The sequence below is a fragment of the Patiria miniata genome, unplaced genomic scaffold (assembly GCF_015706575.1).
Source record: "Patiria miniata isolate m_02_andy unplaced genomic scaffold, ASM1570657v1 HiC_scaffold_18, whole genome shotgun sequence".
In the NCBI taxonomy this organism is placed as follows: domain Eukaryota; kingdom Metazoa; phylum Echinodermata; class Asteroidea; order Valvatida; family Asterinidae; genus Patiria; species Patiria miniata.
This window is the reverse complement of record NW_024037056.1, coordinates 11420593-11443555: the sequence shown is the minus strand read 5'-3', so window position 1 is coordinate 11443555 and position 22963 is coordinate 11420593. Positions and strand designations below refer to the sequence as shown.

The window sequence follows — 22963 nt, the reverse complement described above, 5'->3', positions numbered from 1 at the left end:
AATTCCAACCACAAGCCATCCATCACAAGTCCATCACAAGTCATTATCAAGTCAATCATCTTACCTGTCCAAATACATATAACATCCCGATAGCTCCCCCTATCCTGGCTCCTAGAACTTTGGAAACTAAGAAATAGACGCCGCCGCTCTCTATATGGCATCTCTCACAGACACCAATGGCCGCTAGAGCTGCCACGAGGGCTACTATGACGGTAAGTACAACTATGAGGCAAGATAGGCCGATACCAGCATTACCCTGTGGAAAAAGAAGAGCAACACAAAGTTTTCATCAGTGTTTATCACATGTGTGCACAAGCGAGTGTGGGTGCAATTTTGCAGACGCCAATGGCTGCACAAGTAAGCAGGGGTCATGGGTTAGAGTCCCACCTGAGTAAGTTTGTGACTTTCTCGCGAGCTAAGACAGCACTGAATACATGCATGTACAATGTTTATGAAATTCCTTTGGAAAAGGGAAAAATATTCAAATATTGAACCAATATTATAAATTATCCTAAGCAAATCTAGGCATGCAACTGGGAATTTAGAAAAACAAGGAAATTCAAAACCACACAAGACTTTTTACAGTGTTTTTCAATTTGTAATGGCATTCATGAGAAGTAAAAAACAAGGATATCAGCGAATCCGAGGAAAAGGTACATGCCTTAAATTAGATCAACATACATGTAGCTCAATGCCTCTGTGCATAAGCTATTGAGGACGACATTTACTAGCTCCAAGATTCGAGAATACCCGGTATTCCAAGGCTCTGCCGTCAGCTTATTGGGGCAGCTAAGCTAATCTGCTAAGCATCATATACATGCATGTAGTGCTTTGGCTGGTTCCCGCTGATATTCGCTAAGCATATAAATTTGCCATGCAAATCTTTCGGAATGTTTTTTTTGCTTACCACAACCCAACCGGTTCTCAAGAAGATGACCACACCGAAGATGTTGATCATACACGACGTGAAGACGCCGTCCCACGTACCGAAGAGAACCGGCTCCCTGACGAAGAAGTTGGCTTTCCACCATGGCTTCTGGCTTGTCAATGATCCCTGTGGGGAAAATAAAATTGTCAAAATAAAACACAGAGTCAATTAACCCACAAACAGTCACAGACCCCAAATTTTCCATCCACCTTTCCTGCTAGACTTTTAACACAGGCAGTCTGGATCATATCAAGCAGGCACTGTGACTAGTCAAACTCAGTCAACAGACCATGAACAGACAAAGCAGGCAAGTTGTGGGCACACCTGGCTTATCAATCTCCCACAGTCAAAGCAAAGGTGTATCAAGTTACATAAACAGTCACAGCCAGTCAATCCTGCTTTATGTAGGCCGGGAATTCTTTACTGTTGAAAACAGTCACTTGATTGATTTTGACTGAAAGGACAACTTGGCACAGAATCTATGTTTGCATAGGGGGGTTAAAAGTGCATGTCAGCTATAGAACTACCGGTGGTGATGTCAGTGTATGTCACACAGCTCAAACCAACATGCCTGCCATATGTACATGTTTACCATTTTGTTGACTTACATTTTCTTTTCAGAAAAAAAGTGGAAATTGACTGGAAAAAAACCAATAAGCCTACTCTAAATGGAATAGATAGAAAATGAAAAAACAACTCCCACTTCAATTACTAAGCCAATGATTTTGTTTCCAAAATGTATTTTATTTTCACCTTTTAAACAGGAAAAAGAAAATCAATAATATATGTGTGAAGTGTTGGATATCAACTAAAAGTTGTTCACATTTCTTTCCAATAATTTGCACTGTTTACAAGGAATTGATAAACTTTTCAAAGGGCAGACCACCTTAATTCAAAATTATTTACATCTGCTGCTTGTCTTAAACACTTATATTTTGTGCGCAATATTTCATTGGAAAATGAAAGGAAATTTGTCAAATGCTGCATTATACTTCTCTTTAAATAATTACTTTTTTCAGGTTGTGTCCCAGAAAATCCCTAAAGATTTTGTTCCTTTAATTAAAACTATACATTTCTATTTCAACTGAGTTCCATTTCACTAGGAAAATTCAATTATTTTATGCCCAGTTTGAGCATTAATCTCAATCCTCCTCAATCTTCCAAACTCCTCCTGGCAGTTTTGGAGGATTTTCGAGGATTGTGGGTGAATGCAAAGTACAATTTTGGAGGATTTGGGATTAATGATGTTGAAGCACATGAGGATTTTGGAGGATTGAGGATGAATGGTGTTTGAAGAAGAGAAGGATTGAGGAGAATTTTGGAGGATTGAGGATGAATGGTGTTTGAAGAAGAGAAGGATTGAGGAGAATTTTGGAGGATTGAGGATGAATGGTGTTTGAAGAAGAGAAGGATTGAGGAGAATTTTGGAGGATTGAGGATGAATGGTGTTTGAAGAAGAGAAGGATTGAGGAGAATTTTGGAGGATTGAGGATGAATGGTGTTTGAAGAAGAGAAGGATTGAGGAGAATTTTGGAGGATTGAGGATGAATGGTGTTTGAAGAAGAGATCGAAGGATTGAGGAGAATTTTGGAGGATTGAGGATGAATGGTGTTTGAAAAAGAGAAGGATTGAGGAGAATTTTGGAGGATTGAGGATGAATGCATTTTGAGAGGCAGGTCTGTCTGAGGATTTTGAAGGATTACCTAGGCACTGGGTATCCTTCATTTGAACATAAAGTTCAACATTTTTGAGGATTTGGGAGGATTGAGGATGGTTCCTAGGCCTATGGGGTTAGGGTTAATAACAAAAAATACTGCCACTACAAGTGAGTCTAGACAAAAATACTTCATGGAAATACACCATCCTGTCCATAAAAAATATACCACCCACACAATTTTACAACCGTGCCCCATCCATAATCAGTAGGCCAACCATGCACAAACACTGATACCCGGCAACAAATAACCCTCCAAATGTTAATCAAATCTTAACCTAACAAGATCCTCTTGTACATAATCTACGACATGATATGTGTGCACACACAAGCACTGGGAGTCACGTTTATTTAATCGACGAGCGGTAATTTGGTAAATACCGAAAATTTGGGAGACACGAATATTCTGTAAATAATGATGTGCATGTACCGTACACGTGAGGAAAATGTACAGCTATTGCTGGGAAGATGCTGCAATGTAGGTGATCATTTGCTAAAAATATACATGTACCACGAATTGAAAATTGAAGAGTTTTTTTTGAGAGGGGGGTGGTGAGCTCAAAAAGCCACCCAAAAAGTGTGCAAAAAGCAAACAATAATTAAAAAAAAAAACACGTAAATGTACCGCAAAAAAAATCCACCCGCAAAAAAACACCCCCAACCCAACAGGGTAATTAAAGGGAATATACATCATTTGCTTTTGCTGTAATTTTCAGAAATGGATGGAATTGGGGGGTTGGAAATATATAGCAAATATAGTTACACTGACTTTTTTGAGGTTTTGGGTTCGAAAATGCTATAAAAACCAAGAAAAACAATCATTTTCCTGTAGTCTGGTTCCCTGACTCCATATAAGAAGAAACAGAGCAGTTTACATACATTGGGGAATTGTAAGGTCAGGGAACCAGTCTAGCTGGCTTGTACCCGTTCATAGGTGTGTAATCGATTGCAAACAAGTGCGATGGTCAATTGGGGCCAGTATTTGAAAAAAAGCCAGTTTTTTCCAACGCTGATCGGCCGATCAGCGTTGGAAATTGGTACAAAAATAGCACTTTTCTTGAAAATGACAGTATACCAGGTGCCATGATTTTACAGGATGCTTTACACTGTCATTCACTAACAGTCCAGCAAGGTATTTCAAAATGATTTGGTAGTTTTATTTTTTGATGTTTGCAAATGTTGTATTTTCCCTTTAAATTTGGGCTTTAAATTATTTCAGTACTATGTCTTGAACAACTTAGAGAGTTCCGAATATTTTTCCTGATTTTTTTTCAATTTTTAGGAAAAGGTATTTATCTTATGTGGTTATGGCAGCTTATTTATTTCGGTTTGCACCTTCAAGTAAGAAGTACACTGTACATGGGAATGTACATGTATGTTAACATGTACATGTACATGTACATGTACGTACACATGTTCACTTGTACTGTATAACATGAACACGTGGAATCATGGGTGGAATACAATACAGTAACAGTGTAGTGTACATGTACATTACACATGTACATGTATATTATCTTTAATGTTCAACCATCTATTTGCATCAAACTCAATCATGCTTAAGCTCTATGCTCATTTGTGTGTGTATACAGAGCTCAATCCATTCTGCCAACAGCATCTGAAATCAATAATTTGCGAGCTTCCCCCAACGATATTCACATATCGCACAAGGCCACGTCTCATTTCATATTCCACAGATGGGCAGTAGAAGGAATTATATGCGTGGGATATTATGAATGAGGGGGATATATATTAAGCTAATATGCATACTTTTCCTTTGGGCTACGATGGGTTGTATTGTGTGCACATAAAAAGGGTTGTCAATATTTAAGAATATAAGAAATAATATTTCTTGTAGTACATGTAAATCATAAATGAATAAATTTTTGTATAACATTGGAATGAGATGGGTCATATGTCATGTATGTACGTGCAATGTGTACAATGTACAAATGTACACTGTACTTTACATTGGTGAAGAGCCAAAAAAATCCCTTACTTTACAGTCAGTTCGACATTCTGGGAAAAATAATCAGATAATGGCATTCAATCCTCAGATTTCCCACCACTTTATGACATGTATGAAAACAAAATTCCTATAGATGTTAACCCTGATATAAAATTTCCAAAATTCTTTAGAAATATTTTTATTTTATCGAGATAATGATTGCTGGGTAGCACACAGCTAGTAGTTATTGTCTAGAGAGGTGTGTAATATATTAACTAATATTCACACTGTAATCCAGCCAATCAATGGACACAATTCGGACACATGGCTCAAGACGCACTATATGTATGTACATATGTACGCCAAACTGGCAAAAACCTTTCCCTTCTGGGTCACTGTCAAATTCCCCTCAGTTTTCCTAGATTTTGGCTTTTCCCCCCAAATTCCCTGAGTTCAACTTTTCCCCGACTGGAAAAAAGTGAACGAGAACCTACATGTACGGTAAGTGTCTTGCAATGATTCAAAATCAAAACTGAATTATGCATGACATTACCTCCAACCCTCCAAGGAAAACAAATACGCTGGCTGGCCATGGGAACCCTGACCCTAAAAATTCTGTTCAAGAATAAATTATACATGATCTGTGCACAACTAGTTTTGTTGCCAGAAGAATTTGTAGCAATGTACAACAATTGTCAATGTACAAACATGTACATACATGTACTTTACAAAATGCTTGAACACTTAAAACCTTGTACAATAATTAATTTTGTTTTACTGGATAACACTCAAAATTCCATTGCCGGAGATAAAACTCCTTGTTCAAAACACATCCCTGTCATTAAGACAAGACGACTCTTCAATAGAAGCTAAGGCCATTACTACACCCTTAAAAGGTTGAAACGCTGATGGAATCCCTAATCAATAAGATTACATGGACCATCCCCTTTTCAGAGTTAAGTGAAGAGAGACTCTTCCTTGAGAATCACCTGGTAATTCGGACACAGCCTTAGTTATAATCAATCCTTTTATTGTGCAGCGCACACTGACAGCCCAGGTGACGTGCTGCTCATTATGATGGAGACGGTTTCTGGTCGAGCGTATGCCTCGAGGCAAAAAAAAAAGGATGAAGATGCTAATTTTAGAACGGTGGAGAGAGCATATGGTGTCTAAGACATGCATTTTCTTTAACAATGTTTAATTGTAGATTTTGTTGATTTACCAATGCGCACACTTATTGGTAGACTACACTTCAATAAAATGCCAGAAATTTTAGTAAAATGAAGATACTAGAATATAAGAAAATGCATGTACATGTACATGTATACATGTATGCCACATGCTGAACATGTATCAAATTGTGTAAATAAATGTATGTGCTCAGGCAGTAATGCATTTTACGATGTTTGGTTATTAAGGATTTTATGAATTTGCCAACACTACACTTGGATGCGCATTGATCAATAAAATGCCATGTATTTTTCCAGACTTCAAATACAATGTATGCTCTGTGTGCATGCACGTGTACATATTCGGTGTTCAAATGTACACGCACATGTACACGTATTCTAGAACTTAGTGAAGTTGAGTTCATCACAAATCTGGTCAAAATACATGTAGTATTAAAGCTATAGTCCATCATTTGCAGCCATCCAAAAAGTAACTGGCGTAGTTACTGTTGAAAAACACACTTGGTTGAAAGATAGTAAGGGAACTAAACTCCCTGTGAAATTATTCTTTCTGGGAAGCTGTCATTTTGAAGAAATCCACGAAAGAAGGCATTTCCAACGGTGATTCTTAAGAAGCACCGTAGGAAAATTTAAATTAATAGTTCGTTTTGTTATTCGGCGCAGCGCGCGCAAGCATTGGAACGACGCACACGCGCGCGCGGTTGTTATAATTCGTCGGATCAGTGCGCGACGCCGCGTATAGCTGCAATTCAAAACAATTCAAAACATGATTCAGTAACTTTTGATTTGAAATTGAGATCCTAGAATGCTGCTTTTCTCGGAATGTACAGCTGAAGCTTAGCTGAAACTTCATCAGGTTAGTTGCTCAGTATCCTTCATTAGATTTTGAACACTTTTGTTGCTTCAAACGAACAAAATGCACTAATTACAAATGATGGACTATACCTTTAATCACCTGAAGTCTTTTAAGCTTCACAAGTCCAGTTGCAAGTAACAGGAGATTTGAAAGTCATGAATGCTTTTGTCATAGTTCATTTGAATGGATTGTTTCTTGACTTGAGAGTGGAGGACTTTGGACTTGTGATGGATTTGTAATGGACTCGTGAGGACTTGTGATGTACTTGTGGGGACTTGTGATGGACTTGTGAAGGCTTATGGGGACTTGTTAAATGGACTTGTGGGGACTTGTAAGGACTTGTGAGGACTTGTGATGGACTTGTGGGGACTTGTGGGGACTTGTAAGGACTTGTGAAGGCTTGTGGGGACTTGTTAAATGGACTTGTAAGGACTTGTAAGGACTTGTGAGGACTTGTGATGGACTTGTGGGGACTTGTTAAATACCGGTAGACTTGTAAGGACTTGTGAGGACTTGTGATGGACGTGTGAGGCCATGTGATGGACTTGTGGGGACCTCAAACTCACTAATTGATTTTTTTTTGAATGTTTTTGTTCCCAATATGCAAGTCAATTAAGCCACTTTTTGGCAGATTGATAAGAGTTTCTTGCTAAAAGTACTTTAGCCAATGAAAGTACGAACAATAGTGCGTACACGAAAACATCAAAATTTTGTTCGAAAAAATTCCTACTTAAACAAATCAAAGCATAATTTAATCCCCAAATACTTCTGAACCACTTCGAATAACTGTCATAGACTACATGTACAGTAGATAAGCCTGGTACAAATTCTCGAGTACCAATCAATGAAAATGTAGCGGGCTGACGGCATTGAAGTAAATAGCAGCCCAATCGAAGCGCAGTCAACCCGCGGTGTGTACACAGTATTGACACACTATCGCAGACAGCTGTCACTGGCAAAAACATAATATCCAATAACCGCTGGAGCGACTGTGCGGCACACATATTAATTTTACGGAAGTGCATACTGTATTAAAGTACCGGTACACTCTCTGTATTGCAATGTAACTACTGCAAAGGAAATGGAGAAGTCAGAATTCTCTTTACAATATAGACATATAGATTTTTGTAACGGCTTATAAATACAGGGCGAGTCAAAAAAAGCGGAACCCAAACCCCCCAAAATATATTTCATATTTAAAAAAATGTGTAGCACCAAAAATAATACTGACTGGAAAGCCAATTTCAAAAGCTACTTTTAGATGAAAAAATTACTGAAATTGCTCAATCCGTTCAAGGAATATCACCATTTAAACGCCATGACCTGTGTGTTTTGACTGTTTGGAACAACAAAGAAAATGACACAGAATACTTGTTTCAACAACTGTCACCAACTGTAGCACACAATATTTTGATTAACAACCCTGGTTAGGCAAACAATATGATTTATAAAATCTACTTTTTTAAAAGACGGGCCTTCAAAAGGACTTTGTTGCATACTGTTAACGTTTAAAGTAAGATTTAGTTGCTGGTGATGTTTGAAGACAATTGTGACGACGATTGTTGAAATCGCATTTTTGGGACGAGACAGGTTTTAGGGTCATTGTGTTTAAATGGTAATATTTTTTTAATGGATTGACAAATTTCAGTAATTTTTTCATCCAAAAGTAGCTTATGAAATTGGCTTTCCAGTTATTATTATTTTTGGTGTTACATATTTTTCAAATATGAAATATAATTTTTGGGGTTTGGGTTCCTCTTTTTTTGACTCACCCTGTATTCATGTATGTTTACCATGTTTACCAGAGCAACTGCACAAGGCTCTGTACTTACGAGAAAGTGATTGGACAAGAATAATGTACAAATGTACAATGGCATACGTGTATACATGTAGTTGGGTCCTTATTTTCAAGCAAAAGAATTTTAAGGAAGAGTAGGTTTAAATCGTTTGTAATTTGTGACAAATGTTTTTAGGGGCATTGCGTTTAAATGGTGATATTCTTTGAACGGACTGAGCAATTTCAGGATTTTTGCCTTATCTAAAAAGTACCGGTACATTAGCTTATGAAATTGGCTTTCCAGTCATTATTATTTTCGTTACTACATGTTTTTTAAAATATGAAATATGATTTTTGGGGTTTGGGTTCCGCTTTTTTTACTCATCCTGTACTCACATACATGTACATACATACACCTCCTACAAAATGTGCTTGTTTGTGTGTAACGGAAACCCTGATCAGGCAGTTCAGGCCAAGTGCTTCAGCTGAAACGTAATACACCAGAAGCACTTGTTCCCGCTTCTCCAACGAGAGGATACTTTCTCATGGATGTCAACGTAAGACTCAAGCCAGTACTGAGTGGAAGAGCTTCAATTTACAAGTAAATAGTACAAGTACTTTCTCAAACTGGTAGATCATGTACTATCTGCTTGCCCAAATTTCTTGGCGGTGCCAGGCAAGACATTTTTGACTGAAGACACCAATTTTATGCAATTGTGTGAGTTGGACTCGAACCCATAACCTCCTGCTTACATCTTTTTATAACACCAAATGTTTGTAATTTCCAAAGAGAAAAACTAGAGTCTATAGACCAACAATGTACATGTAGATGTATTCAAAAATGAATACATTGTACACGTAAATGTGACACAGTAAATAATACATGTGCAGTTGAGAAATTGTAACAGATGGTACTACATGTAATGTAGCACACCCACATGCAATTGAGGTACATGTAGCAAATTTACATTTCGCTTTAATTAAATTACAATGTACCCCGGTACCGGTACATGTATTTTGCAAAGTATCACTGAACCAATAATATTTAGGCCATTAATATATGACACCAGCTGGAGGCACTGATGTGAGCATATATTAAATATTACAGTGCTCAGGGATATAATATTTCAACGAAATATATCCACATCATTTCCATTTTTCTGTTGTTGAACTCTTAAACCTTCAGCAATGTGGACGGCATTATACTTATCAATATTTTTAAAGAATGGTACGTACATGTGTTTAAATCCACCATGCAGTTCTTTATCTTCAATCGATACAGTGTGAAAAAGACAGTTGAAAATGATATCGCTTTTTGTTTTTGAGAGTTTCACAGACATTTTCTGCAATTAGAATATAAAAAGCTGTATTATGGATTTATAACTTACATTGATAGATTTGTGAGAAATCCATCTTTTCTTGATTAACGTGAATATCTCCAATGATACGTTTAATTTATTTTGCGTGAAATACATTGTACCAAATTTCTGTCTGCATTTTTCTGTTGAACAGCTGTATAGCTGTGTACTTACACTTGTACATGTAAAACAATGGTCATTATGCCGTGTACAAATGTACATATTATTAATGACCCTGTACACAATGTAGGCAATTTATCTACATACCGTATACCCGTACCTACATACAGCCCTTAGAATAATTTCCAATCATGTGGAAGTGCTATGAAGGGCAATTAATAGCCAACCCTCATAATTTCAATGGGGTAACGAGTATAAAACGTCACGCACAGTTTATTTTTACATTTTGTAATTAAGCGCTTGACTAGACTTTTGGGCACACAATTTACGGTGAAACTTTGGTATGGGAATGTCATGAATGAATTTTCCCATTTATCACGAAGTCCCACGAACATGACGAAGGTGAGATGAATTTTTTTACATGTATGCAAGATGAGAACATATGGAAGAATAAAAACACTTCACATGTACATGTACATTGTAAGTACACTGTATACATAGTGCACACTTACATACATGTACATTAGGCCTAATGTACATGTACATGTACATGAAGGTTTGTTTATGGTATAAATCGAGGACACACATGTGAAGCATCATGGAGTAATTGAGGACAGGAGTCAAATCGAGAACGTCCTCAATTTAAAAACGTGTACAAAACCAATGGGCATGTTGCAAAAAAGGATCAACGATGAGGAACAATAGAAAATCCTCGATTTACAGCATAGATCGACAAACGTGACTGTACAATGTAGTATGTAAATTATTTTTACTGTACTGTACATGTAGTTGTGGGGACATACATGTACACTCATCGCCACGAAGTGTGGGGACCGAAAACGTTGTGGGGACAGCAGAAAGTCCCCACAACTCGGTCCTAATTTGCCTAAAAATAAAAAACTTCCCCAAAACGAGGTGCAGGCCTGCCTGTGTATACACACTTTTGTGTTAAATCAACTCATTATTATATTTTTTTTATTGGAAACTAAAGAAATTGATAACTTTCTTTGTGTACCCATTTGTGAAGTGACTTCCACTGACTAAGACTGTTCCTTTAGAATGTATGTACCGACAATACGTTTTGATGATTGAATACAAACGTACAATGCACAAAGTATGCGTCCAATGATGTTGTAATTTATTTACAGAAATATGTACATGTAATAGCGTAACTAATGTTATGTACATGTACTTTGGTATACACTACCGGTACAAATGTACATGTACAGTACGTACATTGTGTTACATGTATTTCTAGGCTTGTATCAGTTCTTAGTATAAAATTGAAACAAATACATGTACACCAACACCCCAACAAACAAACAAACAAACAAACAGTTAAGCAAACAATGTTCATGTATTGTACCCACACTCTCATCAAAAAAATACAGGAGGTTACGTAATACATGTACACATGTTTTTATTTTCTTTCTTTATAATTTTTGTTTTAAAAAAAATCTTTCTAATGGTCAACTGCAGCAGCTGGACATTTGCATTGGGATGCCTGTTAAAAAAAACCCAACTGACGTAATGTAAGCTGGATGAATGCACAATTAGCTCTCAAGAAATGCAGAGCTGCGCGGACAGTTGAATGAATGGGAGCCATCCTGACTGCACTGAGCATTCTAGTGACGCAAATCAGGGAGATGTTTACGCATTTATAATGGCAGATGCCAAAGGAATGGCAAATGGCAATCAGCAAGCTCTTGACCGCAGGAAATTGTTCTCAGAGTTGCTGTTCAAAATCAGGTGATTTTTTTTAAGTTCCCAGTATGTTAAATACATACATTATATTTCAGAGTACATAATTTACATGGTAATATCCACATAAAAGCACGGTACATGGTGCAAAATATTATAAAATATGGTATAAATCCACAGTTAATTTCATCCAGGTCTAAAATTGTAAAGTGTGTGATTAGAGATCGTGTGTACTAGTGCAGTGCCCATAGATAATGTGCCTGTTATAATGGGGCCAATTGTTTGGCCTCTGGTCTTGGCTGCTTGCAGCTTTTTTGAGAACTCCTCCTGCAAACAATTTATGCGCACGATTCAATGTTATAGTTCTCACAGGTTGAACGCATGCTGTGCATGGGTGCTATAAATGTATTTGTTTTTTTTCATTTTATTTTTTCTGTGTGTCTGGATATTTATTTTTATTGGCTGGTCCCAGGATTATTTTACTTCATGTGTTTTTATGTACCCCGCATTTTACTGTTTACTACTATTTTTAAAGTGTTTTTTGTAATTGGAATTTTAATGAATTGTACTGTATAATTGCTGGGAACCTCTCAAAAAAACCTGTTCCACTGAGAGGTTTCCCCAGGGTAAATAAGAAATAAAGAGAGCAGTTGTAACTTATTAGACAAAATAAATTACACATGCAGCAAAACTTAATTTTGAGCTCTCAAATTTGAGTGTTAATTTTTTCAAAATTGAACAGATACTTTGATCATGTACATGTAGCCTGGCTGGATAGCTCAGTTGGTAGAGTAATGGCTCCAGGCAATCTCCTTTTACAAAGTTCTTCAAAATTATATTTTTGATCTTTTTTGATTTGATAACACCAGTGAGGGGTATGATTCAGGAGTAAACAAATAGGTCTTCAGAAGCCTTCAACTGATAATGTACATGTACATCATGTATTGCAGTTATTTACATAAATTATCTGTCCGCAACATTGGAGCTGCTTGTTCATGCATATATGGATATTGTTGCATTGTAATACATGTACATGTACATGTAGTTCTAACATATGGTACTGTACATGTATAGATTCTCTGTGCAGTATACTAGTTGTTGTGACATGTACAGCTAAATAATAAGAAACATTTCATTTCCCTTGATTGTAATTATACTACAGTCGAATCTCGTTAGTACAAACTCTATTAATACAAAATTCTGGTTATAACAAACATAAAGCCTGAGTCCCGACTGTGCATTTATGTGCACAATGAATGGGACTGATGTACCTCTTAATACAAAATTCTGACATAACAAACAATTTGGCTAGGTCCGAACGAGTTTGTATTAACGAGACTCGACTGTTCATGTAAACAACATTTAAATGCTTATTTGGAAGTATTTAAGTGCTATGTGTTGTGTGCCTCAAACAAGACTTTTTAACTTGATCAATACAAAATGTACTGTTTGGCTTAGATATATTGTATGTTATTTTCCAAACGAGACAAAAAAATATACATGTGTATTAATTTTCTCGTGGATGCACACACGTCACACATAAAAAGGCTATCAAATGTTACATGTACCATGTGTACCGGTACTTACATACAAGTGCAGTTAACCTGATTACACAATAACACACAAAACTTGACTGACTTGACTGGTAATAACATAGAAAAACAAGAAGCAAATAGCGTCACACTTAACACTACAGTTAATCAACAAAATTTAGATAAACAAATTTTGTACTGAATCAACCACAGACGCCCAATAGGCGTTGACGCTGTTTAATTCCACGCATTGAATCGATTGACATTTGAGTTCATGTCCTGTGTGTGTGTGTGCGTTGACTGCGTACGGCTCGTAACCTGCCTACGTCTTAACACTGCACAAAATTGGCCTTTGAGTTAGGCAAATAGTGAACTGGGTATTCTGGCTAATGATTAATCTTCGTGACATATTGGAGCAGTTATTTTTCTTAAAATGTGATTTCTGAATAAGAAATGTTGGACGTTGCATTTTAACGGGGGACCGTTTTATATTTTTAAAGTTCGTTTTGAAGATAATAATTATGTGCTCATTGCAAGAACACTTGAATAGTACATTACGATGTTGACTGCATATTTGATATTGGAGCAGGTTTTTTTTCTTAAAATGCGATTACTTGAATAAGAAATGTTGGACGTTGCAGTTTAACGAGGGGCCCTTTTATATTGTTTAAGTTCGTTTTGAAGACAATAATTATGTGCTCATTGCAAGAACACTTGAATTGTACATTACAATGTTGACTGCATATTTGATATTGGAGCAGGTTTTTTTTCTTAAAATGCGATTTCTGAATAAGAAATGTTGGACGTTGCATTTTAACGGGGGACCATTTTATATTTTTTAAGTTCGTTTTGAAGATAATAATTATGTGCTCATTGCAAGAACACTTGAATTGTACATTACAATGTTGACTGCATATTTGATATTGGAGCAGGTTTTTTTTCTTAAAATGCCATTTCTGAATAAGAAATGTTGGACGTTGCATTTTAACGGTGGACCATTTCATATTTTTTAAGTTCGTTTAGAAGATAATAATTATGTGCTCATGCACACTTGAATTGCACATTACAATATTGACTGCATATTTGATGCAAGTTTGTATTTTAAATTATCAATTTAATTTTGAAATAGAGACAGCATATACTGTAAAAATGTAGGTCTTTTTAAAGATTTATCAAATTTTCAGATACACATTTTTTTAGCACCCAATACATTAAGTGCACTTCAGTATAAGCAACATTTAGTTATTTTCCTTGAAATTTCTGTTTCCGTGTCATCATGCATACATGTAGAACCAACCTTGCTTTCTTACGTTAAAGGGAATGTACATCATTAGCTTTTGCTGTAATTTTCAGAAATGAACTATTTGAGGGGTTAGTATAATCAAATATTGTTCCACTGACATGTTTGAAGTTTTATGATCGAAAATGTTTAAGTAGTCTGGTTCCCTGACTCCACTAAAGATGAAATGGATCAATTTATAGATGCCGGAAATTTGTAAGGTACAATGTAATAGAACAAGTCTAGCTGGCCTGCACCCGTTCATGAACATGTAACCAATAGCAAACAAAATTTTGACTGAAAAAAATTGTAAATTTGGAGCAGTAGCTGAAAAATAGTTAGGTTTTTCCAACGGTGGTCGGCCGACCACCGTTGGAAATTTATACAAAATACCACTTTTCTTGAAAATGACTTCACACCTGGTGCCATAATTTTACAGGATGCTTTAGGCTGTCATTTACCAACATCCTAGTAAGGCATTTTTTTTTTAAATGTAGTTTTTTTTCCCCGATGTTTGCAAATGTTGTGTTCCCTTTAAATTAATACTTGTAAAAAACCCTGTTTTCCAACAAATTAATTAATATATTAGCCTACTTCTAGTAACTAACTCATAACACTTTTACATAAGGGCTGTCCATAATATTTATAAAGAATGTGAATACATGTAGGCTTATTGGATCATCAACCAAATTCAAATAGTTTTTCCCGATTGGAATATTCAGAGAAAAAAAAAACTATGCACATGCACACACGAGATTTTATTTTAATCGTAACTTTGAGTTTTTTTATTGTCACATGCCACTTTATTGGTCTCATATGAAGCCCGGGAAGGGACAGGGTGGAATTTTTTTTTTGTAATTTGCTAATTCGTTCCCACGAATTACTAATTCGTTCCCACGAATTGCTAATTCGTGCGCATGAATTGCTAATTCGTGCTCAAGAATTGCTAACTCGTTCGCACGAATTGCTATTTCGTTCCCATGAATTGCTAATTCGTTCCCACGAATTGCTAATTTGTTCCCACGAAGTACCAACTTGTTCCCACGAATTAGTAACGCGTTCCCGGATGCACGAGTAAGCAATTTGTTCTCACGAATTAGGAAATTGTGCGAACGAAATGCTAATTCGTGGGAACGAATTAACAATTCGTGCGAACGAAATAGCAATTCATGCGAACGAATTAGCAATTCGTGCGAACGAAATAGCAATTCGTGCGAACGAATTAGCAATTCGTGCGAACGAATTAGTAATTCATGGGAACGAGTTAGCAATTCGTGCGAACGAATTAGCAAATTACAAAAAAAAATTCCACCCTGTCCCTTCCCGGGCTTCATAGTCTCATTCTTTTAGCTGGGTAAAAGTCCACTGACAGTTACATGTACATAAATACAAAAGCATGGCATACATACTGCAAGATACTACAGTAGAACATACATTGTAATATCCATTGCCGCATGCAAATTTTAACTGGCTCGTTTTGTATGCAACTTTTGACCAAGGAGGAAGGCAGCTGCAGCCGGCATGTGTAGAACTTGATCGTCGAGTTTCGACTTTTCAAAAATTCGGTCAGGTGCAGTCTCGAATAATCAAATATTTCGAAAATGGACCTAGCCCTATTTCACATGTATTTATTTAACCAACTTTTTGGTTGAAATTAACTGATGTTAGAATCAAACCCTGACATCCTGAACATAAGAAAGATCAAAGAATCGATACAATCCAAACTTATCAATGAAAGTTACAGCAATAATAGGCCTACTGCAACAAAAATCCTGACAAATCAACATGGGATTTGTTGTGGATTTTGTGTACATGTAGCTCGGTATTATCAGGAAAAGTCCCCTACCAAAAGACAGTACGTGTACATGTACATGCCATACATGTAAGTGTCTATTTTGCAATTGTTACACAAACTGACAAAGAACACATTTGTGAAAATGAAAAAAACCGCTGCAAACTGCTTTTTGACTGGTTTTAACTGCAAGATCCAAATCTAAAAAATGAAGACGGCCTGGCGTTGCGATCTTAACCAGTTTGTGTTGGAGGCTGTATTAACACGCACCAGTTGCCTATTTTTATACACAGGCACAGCTGCCAGGCTAAACATCAAGCATGCCTCGATTCACCCCTGTCGAAAAATACATGTATGAGGTTTTGGCAAGAAATATTGCACTGTAATTGAAAATACTGTTGAAATGACTCTTGCGAATCAAGTTTTTGTGGTGTTTGGCTGTATACAGAACTTGGCTGCTACATGTACATGTACATGTACATATTTTGCTTTTCAAAATAATCCTGGCATTAACAGGATCTTCTTCAGAGGCGAAACATTTGACACACAAGCATGCAGGGTTGGTAGGAGAAACATAAAAGAGGGATTAAATTGGGATCAGATCAATGTGGATGAGTCAAAGGGAACTCCAAGAGGGGCTAATACACAGTATTAAGGACATTTCAGATCCTGGAAGTCCACACAAACGTACCGGCCGTGATTTTTGGACTAATTTAGTAATTTGATCTCACCTGCTGCTCATCATAAAGCTCCTGGATTTTCTCCTTGCCCCCGCCGGTCTGGTACCCATCTCCCTCCCCTGCCAGCGCTGCACCATTCTCGCCGGGCTGGTCCTCCTTCAATCCAAACTTCCCCCACTCGATGTTCTTGCTCGGTTTTCCCTTCTTCCCTGCCAAGGGGGCGCTCTCCTGATCCTGATCCATCAAGCCGTCAGACATTGTGGGGTCAGAGGTCAGGGGTCACAGATGGGCGGAGCTAAATATCCTGGGGGGGGGGGGTCGACAGGTCTGACTGGCAGAAGATCTCACTCTATGTGAAGGGTAGATTGTCTCTACCTACATTTTCCATGCTGCATTTACATGACTTTCGTGACAGGATACAGGTATGTGATCTGACCATGGAAAAAACATGAACAAACTATCACAATCTAAATCAGTTTAGCAAAAAGCCATTGTAAAACGAAGAGAGTTGTATTTTTTTTTTTCATTCAGAAATATAGAAAGTGATATGTACGTACTTTCTGCCTAATTTACCAATTTGGGAATGAAAATACACAAACTATCTTCAGTGTAAATCATGGCTAGCACCCATGAGCAGATACATGTTTATTCAGTTGACTAACTTGACTTAAAATATGAAAGTTACTTAGGACGGTTATTGCAATGAATGTGTGGATCGATCTAGTCCGAGTAACTTGGACCCAACTTATCGCCTTTTTTAACATTTGGACATGGTCTGGCGATAGTAGGGTCCAAGCTAATACCGCGAGCTGGACAACACCGTCCCAAAAACCAACATTTCCCAACAAAAAACATCAGATTTCACCTTCAAAACGGCCTCCAAATTACTAGATATGCCACCTGAGGTACAAGTAGACATCGATGATTAAGATGGTTGTACTGAAGTTTACTTACGATCCGGAAAAAAGTGAAATTTTCCGTTCATTTCGGAGAGCTCCCCTCGCGATCGCGATCTTGAACACGTTAAATTTCCGATCGTGTTTAATGTTTGAACGACGCGATTTCTTCTTCATGCCCAGCGTACATTGGATGGTCCCCGTATCCCAAGTGCGATTCCGTTACCGAGCGCGCGCGATGCATCGATTATGATAATGAGTAGACTGGATCACGTTTGTAAACACATGTGCATTTCAAACGATAATAGGGAGTCGGGAACTAGCGCAGCTTTTATGGCGGATACCAGTTCAAGCTGGTTCCCGATTCCCTTTTACAGTTCGAAATGCACATGTATGCGTTTACAAACGTGATCATTATCATAATCGATGCATCGCGCGCGCTCGGTAACGGAATCGCACTCGGGATACGGGGACCATCGAATGTACGCTGGGCATGAAGAAGAAATCGCGTCGTTCAAACATTAAACACGATCGGAAATTTAACGTGTTCAAGATCGCGAGGGGAGCTCTCCGAAATAAACGGAAAATTTCACTTTTTTCCGGATCGTAAGTAAACTTCAGTACAACCATCTTAATCATCGATGTCTACTTGTAGTACCTCAGGTGGCATATCTTTCTAGTAATTTGGAGGCCGTTTTGAAGGTGAAATCTGATGTTTTTTGTTGGGAAATGTTGGTTTTTGGGACGGTGTTGTCCAGCTCGCGGTATTAGCTTGGACCTTACTATTGCCAGACCATGTCCAAATGTTAAAAAAGGCGATAAGTTGGGTCCAAGTTACTCGGACTAGGATCGATCCAGGGTTAGGGACTGTCTTCCTCATTTTTATTCTCTTTACATGTACCAGTTTTTTTGGGGCTTTTTGTCCTCGCAAGGGTATGCATACAGCGTAGGTGCCTGTCACCAAAGTATGCCAAATCGGCGGAGCTTTAGTACGGAGGTACCGTAGGCATGGTAGGGGTAGTTCAACGTTCCACTCAGTAGAGCTAGCTACATGATCGCCAAACGGGTGAAATATACTAGTGACTACTGACATTGACAACAACAGAAGTGACAAGCCGTGACACCGGCCGGCCCCACGACATGACGATGATCATACGATCACACCTTTACTTAGACATTTTATCCTGAAATATGGTTCATCAATCAAAATAAATGCATAAACTCACCATCCGTCAAACTGTCATCGAAATCGTGAAACTCTGGAGGTCACAAATGCAGGAATTCATCAGACGTGTCAAAGTGTCGATTTGTTTCACGGTTCCCGAAAAAAATAATGCAGTATTAGTTTTTAGACTGGTGCCACATCAGGGTTTCGTTGCCTGCCTTGAAAATTTCAGCGAATTTGTATGTGCCAAGTTGGTTACCAAACTACCCTGGGCTTTTGCAACAAGAGAGGGCGACATTTATGCTTTGCAGTGTGAAAAAAAAGACAAGTTGTTTTTATTTCATAACTTTAGTAAATCTGAATCCATCACCAAAATAATACTTTTGTTAATTCATGATAATTTTGTACATATACAAAGTGGGCGGGATTAAACTGTAGCAATTTTTTTTATTTTGTTGGGGGTTTCTTATTAGAAGACCCCCACCCGACAAAACAAATTCACCCAAATAAATGATTGGCCTTGGGGGACATAATTTGGTGGGTAAAGAAGGGGAAAAAAACATATGACCATGTCACTGACATGGTTATACATTTTTGTTTTTTGGAGAATTATAACTTAACTTGAGACACCAAATTCTTGACTTGGGCCAAGTCTGCCAAGTGGTGTCATCAGGGCTCGGGACATACCGACATGCATTATTCTCTGAAGCCGTAACTGTGACAAAGCTGGGAATTCGTATATATCAGTCACAAGGAAAAACCTGCAAAATTATTATGGATTTTGTCGATAAAAGGTGTGAGCTAATTAAAAGCCCGACGTGATGATTGCATCGCGCGCCCACGCAATAACTTTAGATGACGTCACAGCAGAGCGCACGCGTGCACGGCGCGCGCGTATACGCGCACGCTGCCTGTGACAAGTACCAACGTTGCAACGAAACCAAACGAAACGCACATTGCGTTGGTAATAATGCACGTGTGCATGAGAGCTATCGCTCAGCCATGGCACATTCTTGTAGATTTCACCGTCTCGAAGTCATGCAAAAGGCGAGGTTTGAGCGCTTTCAAATGCTGCCAGTTTGAGGTACGAATTCCAGGAACGAACAGGGAAGAGGACTATCTTTAAACTGACCGAGTCTCACAGACGGGAGGACAACTTCCGACGAGGAAAGTGTGCCGTTGATTCTTCTCACACCGAACGTAAAATGGCGGCTGGAGTGTACGGTAAGGTTGTGAACTTCAATTCTCTCCGAGCTCCCATCACTCAACGTGGTGTTCCCTAACGTGGCGCACTTCAATGTTTACACCGATATTCCTCATGAGTGTGTTGCCAAACTTCTTTGTTGACAAACTTCAAATTCATGCTGTGAAATAGTGGTCATTTTACCTTGTAAATGCTTGCTACTTGTATTTTACCTTTGTGAACAATTTTAGTGTCATGAAAATGATAAGCATGGAATTCAAAAACGGTGCCGTCCGGAAATTGGGCACAATTCCCGTAAAGTTGTAAAATTCTGATAAACCATTATTATCTTTACTTGCATACCCAACTAGAAGTATATATTTGGGGCGACTTTTTCCAAAGGGTTCACTGCGAATGAACTTCGAAAATAAAATAAAAAATCACTTCGAAATAATTGCTTCCTCTAACGTGGTAACGGGTAGGCCTAGATAACATCTTGATTTATGAACGGGAGTGTTTAGAACTGGATGAAATTTCACTTTTTTTGAAATTTCAGTTTTAGGTTTTGCTCTGGCTACAGTAGTTGCAGGCGTACAATCAAAGTGCGCGATGTTAGGGGCCGCGCCACGTTAGGGTACATCTACAATACTATAAAGGCATGAAAGGAAACGCTATTGCTATATCCTCTATTTACATTTAACTTTTATACAGTTAACATACAGTGTTGTTTAAAGCAAACTAAATGCATTTTAATTTGGTAATGTAAATTTAGTAAGTGTTGGTGAAGTATTGAATAATAATTCTCGGATGTAGAGTCGAGTTAAATTTTGGGCTAAAGTTAGAGGGTATTAATGTTTTCGTGAATGCATTATTAGACCTTTAGGCAAAACAAAAAGATAGTTCTGCTGCCGATTACATATATGGCATTCGAAAATAGGGTAGGTTAGCCCCATAAATGTGGCCTATTTACTGGACTGCCTCCGTAAACATAGGCCACACGTCCACATGTACAAAATCGTGTCGACTTTGCCAAATTTTGATTTTCACATTAAGGCTTAGTTTGTAGGGTTTTTTTGCTTAAGAAGCATACTCACCCTCTTTATAGGCTAATCAGAAAGTGCTGCCTTTTTCAGATGTATATTTTTCGTGAAATTTCCAGATTCATTTTTACACGTTTGCGTATCAAAATTTCATCAAGAAATTTCACAAAAATTAGACATCTGAAAGAGGCAGCACTTTCTGACTAGCCTATAAAGTGGGTGAGTATATGCTTCTAAAGCAAAAAAATCCTACAAACTAAGCCTAAATGTGAAAATCAAAACTTGGCAAAGTCGACACGATTTTTGTACATGTGGACGTGTGGCCTATGTTTACGGAGGCAGTCCAGTAAATAGGCCACATTTATGGGGCTAAGGGTAAGTGTGTAGGTTTTTATTTTGCGTCTGCTTGTAGTCAAGGTTCAAAGTTAGAAATTGTAGGGAGAGCTTGTCTATAATTTCCCTTATTAAGGCATCTTTTGACATGCATAGAGAGCCAATCTTGCCCGGGCTGACCTGCATTTTAAGGTGCCTTTTTAATGAGACATAGAGAGCCAGTCGTGCACTTTTATACAGTTAACATACAGTGTTGTTTAAAGCAAACTAAATGCATTTTAATTTGGTAATGTAAATTTAGTAAGTGTTGGTGAAGTATTGAATAATAATTCTCGGATGTAGAGTCGAGTTAAATTTTGGGCTAAAGTTAGAGGGTATTAATGTTTCGTGCATGCATTATTAGACCTTTAGGCAAAACAAAGAAAATAGTTCTGCTGCCGATCACATATATGGCATTCGAAAATAGGGTAGGTGTGTAGGTTTTTATTTTGCGTCTGCTTGTAGTCAAGGTTCAAAGTTAGAAATTGTAGGGAGAGCTTGTCTAGATAATTTCCCTTATTAAGGCATCTTTTGACATGCATAGAGAGCCAATTTTGCCTGGGCTGACCTGCCTTGCTCTGGGAGAACTGCACAAAACGAAACTAGCCGGATTAAGTTACTATATTTTGCATTTTCGCTAAAAGTCTTGGGTCTGAAGTCTTGGTTTTTGTTGCAATTTGTAGTTCTGCTCAGTAGCTTTTGAACAAACTAAAGTTTGTCTATAATTTTCTACAATAAGGTACCTTTTGCACGACACATAGAGAGCCAATGTCTTCGACTCTTACGGGCCTTGCTAAGTATGGAAGAACTGCATGCACAAAACGAAATTAGCCGGACTGAGTTACTCTATATTGCATTTTCTTTAAGAGTCTTCGGTCTGAAGTCTTGGTTTCTTTGCATATTGTAGCCCTGTTCAGCTGAACAAGGTACAGTTTGTCTATAATTACCCATATTAAGGTACCTTTTAACCGACAAATAGTAAGCCAATGTCCACGCCTCTTATAATTACGGGCCTTGCTATGAAACTAGCCGGACTAAGTTACTACATAGCATTATCTCTAAATGCCTTTGCTCTGAAGTCTTGGTTGTTTTGCATGTTGTAGCCCTGCTCAGTCAGCTTTCAAACAAGGTATGAGTTTATCTATAATTGTTCATATTACCTTTTAAACGACATCTAGAGTCTACAAGTCTAGCCTTGCTATGGGAGTACCTAAGCAAAACGAAACCAGCCGGACTAAGCTACTATATCTTGCATTTTCTCCAAAAGTCCCGGGTTTGAAGTCTTGGTTGTTTTTGCATGTTGTAGCCCTGCTTAGCAGCTTTTGAACAAGGTAGAGTTTGTCAACAATGTTCCATATTAAGGTACCTTTTGAACGACATATAGAGATCCAATGTCAACGACCCTTACGGGCGTTGCTTTGTGAGTTACGGC

At 37.8% G+C, this 22963-nt stretch overlaps 1 protein-coding gene across 2 annotated transcripts in view; it reads right to left on the bottom strand.

Moving 5' to 3' along the window:
* Positions 1–19123, bottom strand: part of LOC119724597 (solute carrier family 12 member 8-like) — a 36585-nt gene extending 17462 nt beyond the window's left edge. For both annotated transcript variants that reach the window (XM_038195710.1, XM_038195709.1), the window contains exons 1-4: positions 18998–19123; positions 16927–17306; positions 908–1054; positions 65–256 (exon numbers count right to left, since the gene is read on the bottom strand). In XM_038195710.1, coding sequence (XP_038051638.1) covers positions 65–256; positions 908–1054; positions 16927–17133 — 546 coding nt within the window. In that variant the 5' untranslated portion in view covers positions 17134–17306; positions 18998–19123. The remainder of the gene's footprint in view (positions 1–64; positions 257–907; positions 1055–16926; positions 17307–18997) is intronic.
* Between the last annotated feature and the right edge of the window lie 3840 nt (positions 19124–22963).